This window comes from Octopus bimaculoides, chromosome 6 (assembly GCF_046866305.1).
Source record: "Octopus bimaculoides isolate indiv1 chromosome 6, ASM4686630v1, whole genome shotgun sequence".
NCBI lineage: Eukaryota > Metazoa > Mollusca > Cephalopoda > Octopoda > Octopodidae > Octopus > Octopus bimaculoides.
In genome coordinates, this window is record NC_142933.1 from 37,018,770 (window position 1) to 37,023,925 (window position 5,156).

At 35.6% G+C, this 5,156-nt stretch overlaps 1 protein-coding gene across 1 annotated transcript in view; it reads right to left on the minus strand.

The window, feature by feature from the left end:
- The window catches only part of LOC106881659 (cAMP-dependent protein kinase regulatory subunit), a 457,628-nt gene extending 456,407 nt beyond the window's left edge, over window positions 1-1,221 (minus strand). Inside the window, exon 1 of the mRNA XM_052968906.2 lies at window positions 1,121-1,221. Within this exon, the coding sequence (XP_052824866.1) occupies window positions 1,121-1,204 (84 nt within the window). The 5' untranslated portion in view covers window positions 1,205-1,221. The remainder of the gene's footprint in view (window positions 1-1,120) is intronic.
- Between the last annotated feature and the right edge of the window lie 3,935 nt (window positions 1,222-5,156).

Sequence of the window (5,156 nt, forward strand, 5' to 3'; positions counted from 1 at the left end):
CCAAGAGAGGCTAAAATATGATGAGAGGAAAAGGTCCACAGTGAGAGTGTGGTAGTGAAGAGAGTGACAGAGTATACACCACAGAAGACGAGTATTTGTAATTGACTAAAGAAAAAAAAAAGGGATTAATGTCAAGGGTTAGTGAGAGAGAGAGAGAAGGGGGAATAGTGTGATAAGGGTGATGAGCTGGGTTGTGTAGAGTTCTCTAATTTTACCAGGGTGAATATGGGTGCAAGGTGTGAGGGGGTAGGAACACAACAGAGAGAAATTGGTGAAGAATCTAAAGAGAGCCAACTGAGGGCAGAAGAGATTTGAAGATTGTGGAGAAAGGCCAGAAAGAGAGAAACGAGAGGGTATTGAGGAGGCAACGTACTGTGAGAGAAAAAATGCAGAGGGGGAATGTAGCAAGAATAGTGATAGAAAGGAAGGGTGGAGTGTACTATAGCAGTGGGTGGAGAGAGAGAGAGAGAGAGAGAGAGAGAGAGAAAGAAAGAGAGAGAGAGAGAGAGAGAGAGAGAGAGAGAGAGAGAGAGAGGGAGGGAGCAAAGTTTTAATGCAGAGAAAGCAACCAAGCAGGGAAACTAGAGAAAATACAGTGGAAGAGAGTTTATTGGATATCACTGAGGGGGTGGAGAGAGAAAGAAAAGCTAGAATGTACCATAGACGTGGGATAGAGAGCAGCATGAATGTAAGTAAAGCATATTTGGGAGGGAGGCAAAGGCGGAGTAGTGGATGAGTATAAGAGATGTAACAGGAAAGCTGGAAAATATCATAGAAATTGGAGTAAAGAATGAATGTATATATATGTGTACACACATTAACACTTACTCAGCGTTGTCTAGCTTTCATAGTTGAAGAGAGTAAATGTTAACACTGGTTATAGATAACCACTATTAAAAATAGGCTGTGATTTCAATATAAAGCTCTTTATAGAACATACATTTCAGTGACTTCCTTAGTATCATAAAAATGTAAGAATGCCCTCTATCTCTCCACATACCATGGTTGACACCAAGAATGATATCTACCTTAACAACATTGTTCCATGAGTTTCAATACTTGTCATGAGAAACCTGCAGCCCACGGGACTTTCTGAAAGACAATGCCAATGAAAAATTACCTTGAACTTTCTTTTACTAGACTGTATGCTGTCTAATGATGACCCATGTCTCATGCAGTCTTCTTCTGGAGAAAGGTTGTCCATATCTGCGCTATACGATTACTTGCCCTATAGGAAGTTGTAATCAAATTTCCTTTAAATTACAATTGTATTATCTAAACAGACGGAAGAACACATTTCGATAGTGAAGTAGTTCCTAATATAAAAAAATAAAAAAATTATGGGTTGGTCACAACTGGAATGCCATCAATCATTAGTCTGCTCAATCAGGACTAACTTGGATCCAAACAACAACCAAGCTCCAACCGTGACTACTTGGAAATAAATTTGTATCTTTTGAACGAATATGGTATCAAATATAACCGTGCAAACACCATCTCATACACGAAAACATTTGTTCAATCGTTTTCGAGCTAACATCTGTTTCCTCCCTTTTTAGTTTGTCATTACATGTTATCATTAGTTTCCTTGTCACTAATACATAGTAACCTTTCCGTGGGATTCAAATTCAGATTTTTATCATGACTCTTACTAAGTTTAATTTCCACTGTCACCATGTAACCTTGTAAATCAACACTCAAATGAATGATTAATATACATAATTCAGCGAAATCAATTTAGAACAGCAACTATATGCAACATGGGATATATCTTCGTTTGAAATAGACAAACTGAAGACAAGATATAGTTCAAGGGAAACAACTCCTTAGTTCAGTAAAAAAAAAAATTGTTTTAACAAGTTTTCAGACCTGTTCACACACAACAAACGCGCGCGCGTCTTTCTTTCTCCACACACACATACATACATAAGTATATATATATATATATATATATATATATATATAGGGGAGAATATATATATATTTATTATATGACAGGCTTATTTTGGTTTCTATGTACTAAATCCATTCACAAGATTTTGTTTGCCTTGGAGCTATAGTAGAAGACACTTGCCCAATTATATACACACATATATATGTATATGCACGTAAATAAAAGGTACAGTGGAATCAAAGATAGGTTAACAGAGAAAGTAGAATTTGTTTGTGACAAATGAGCAAGAGCAATAAATAATAAGAGCATTTCAGGACATCTATTTCCTGTGATGTTGTGAAAAGCTCAGGAGGCTCCCTAGAAATAGTAGATAGTCTCTGTTGTCTAGATCAGTGCTTCTCAAATTATCTGATGTGGTGTGCTGGCAGTATGTTTTCCAATGTGCCAGGGACTGGTAATATTTCTTAGTAATGTTAATTTATACCGGAAACAATATATATAATAAATATAATAAAAACTGACAATTTTTTTTTATCTTATATCTATTTTGCAAACAAATAATACAATATTACATAAGCATTTTATAAGGTTCACACACATCTAAAGTGTAAATACAAGAGGTGGTCAGACTTTGCATAAGGAGTAGACAACCACCATATATATACACACACACACACACACAGTGGTCCTTGTCTTCAAATTTTTAATGCATTTCTTGTCATTTATACAGCATGGAAGAGCAGTGAGGTAACACATAATAGTCAAACAACCAAAAGTACTATGTTACTTTAACTTCTCTAGTCTTATTTCAAAATGATTTTAACTTTTGCTACAAAGAGCCAAAATAATACCAGTAATATGGGTGAGACAATATAATCTGTATCCATTTTACTTATAGAGACTTTACTAAGATAAAAGTTCAACCCTTTAGTATTCAAACAGCCACACCTGGCCAAAATATTCTACCTGCTTTATGTTCAAGGTGGCTAGATTTGATCCCTCACACATACCCTCCAATGTCATTCTAAAAATTAACAGTTATATCTTTAAAATCTGGAAGCCATAATATAATGCTTGAGGAATTCAAAACAATGTGAATGAATAAATATTATATTTGATAGATTAATCTGAATGCTAGAGGGTTAATGAAGATAACTTGTGTTATATTTTTGATTTTGATTATTATATGTATTTTCAAAATTATTGTGCTGATGTGGCAGTGTTTAAGAAGTTCATTGTTTAAGTTTGTAGCTTCAGGTTCGCTTTGTAGCATCTTGGGCAAATGTCTTTTACACAATAATGATAACTTTTTGAGTGAATTTGGAAGATTGAAATGAAAAGAAGTTCATCACGTATGTATATAAAGTTCAAATTTACAGAAAACAAGACATTGACAGGTGAGTAAACAACAAGCAGGTGTATTAGTTTAACGCTTGGGACAAATGGACAGGTCTTTGATATTTCTCGCCCACGTTTTTTGACAGAAAGGATTGAGAGGTAAAAAAATGAAGAAAGAATGAAAAAAAAAGAGAAAAAAACGAATAGGGATTAACAGTTCACACACAAACATATATATATACATACAGGGTGCGATGGGTAAATTGTCACAAATTTATATTTCTAATTTCATGCATATGCATTGTTTTTGATTTTGTCAACTATGCAGCATAGTAGGGTCAGTTGGGCACCATTTGTGTGAAAACAGCACCATGATACAATTCATTCTGTCAGAAATTTGGAAACATGCTGTACTGCTTGGCATTTGCCCTGGAAGCTCCAATACGAACATTTCAGCATGTTTGGGTATCAATCTGAGGACACTGCAATCTGAAGATATGTACCATGAGTGATAAAATTCAAACATCCATTCAACATCATGGTGCTTGGAGTGATCACTAGCAATGGCAATGTCATGCCACCATTCATCTTTCCACACAGCCTCAGAATCAACACAGAGGCCTACGTCAAGTTTCTGGGGGAGACAGTGCTGCCCTGAGTCAAGAGGGTGGCTGCTCGAAGATCCTATGTCTGGCAACAGGACTCTGCATCGTGCCACACAAGCAGGAGAACCCAGTCATGGCTGTCAGAGAATTTCTGTGACTACATCACCCCTAACACCTGGCCACCTAATTCCCCAGACTGCAACCCCACTGATTATGTGTGGGGCACAGCTGAGTGAGAGACCAAGAAAACTCATTGTAACACCAAAGATGAACTGAAGGCAAAGATTATGGCAGCATTCACCAACTTAAACAAGAAGACCATCCAAAGGAGTTGCAGGAGATTCCAAAGTTGTGATTGAAGCCAATGGCGATTTTATTGAATAAATTTACTCTTTAGTATTGCAAGATATTTTTATGTAATTTTGGTAAATACGTTAAAATGAGATCAGTGTTACTTTCATTTTTGTACAATTTAGATGACAGTTTATTCACTGCATATATATATATTTTTATTCACTATATATGAATGGATATCAGACAATCTTTATGACCATATGATACCAAACTTAGCAGATTTAAGTCCCTTGGACTAGTATGTTCAGTGTTGTTGAAAGGGTGACTAATCACCAACCGCAATATTATAGCTTAACTGAAGGCTGGCATTGTCCAGTTGATGGCTGAAATAAATAGTGCAAAGATTCTGGTTGTGCATAGGAGTAGTCATTGAAACTGAATATAACTTCATATAGATTTGTGCAACTCATATTAGAATGGAAAATGGAGATAAAATGAGCAAGCATATTGTTTAATTTGCTGATAATGTTCAAACATGATAAACTTTCATGTTTGAACATTATCAGCAAGGTCATGCTACAGCAGTTTCTAAATGGTTGTACCAAAAATAATATAATAAACTTATATGCACACACACACACACATCATCATCATTATTTTACAGGTTTTCTATGCCTTAGAGAGAGATTTAACAGCTGGTTAAAAATACCAATGTGGTCAAACAATAAGCGCAAAACACACGAAACACTGACCATAACTATTAAGACTGACCTATTAACTGATAAGAGATTACCCTTAAGTCTTGCAGGCCATAGTGATTTTATAATCCAGCTTCATCCTACTTCTTGTTTCAATACTGATAGTGTAACACCCTAATTATATCTCTTTAGAGGGTGGTACACTACCTGCCCTCACCTATCCTCTCTACCCACTTCAACAAAGTTCAAAAGTTGATAGAATCATATGAAAATTAGTAGACGAATTTTGTTTTTCAAAGTAACAGTGAAATAAAAAACATCCTAACA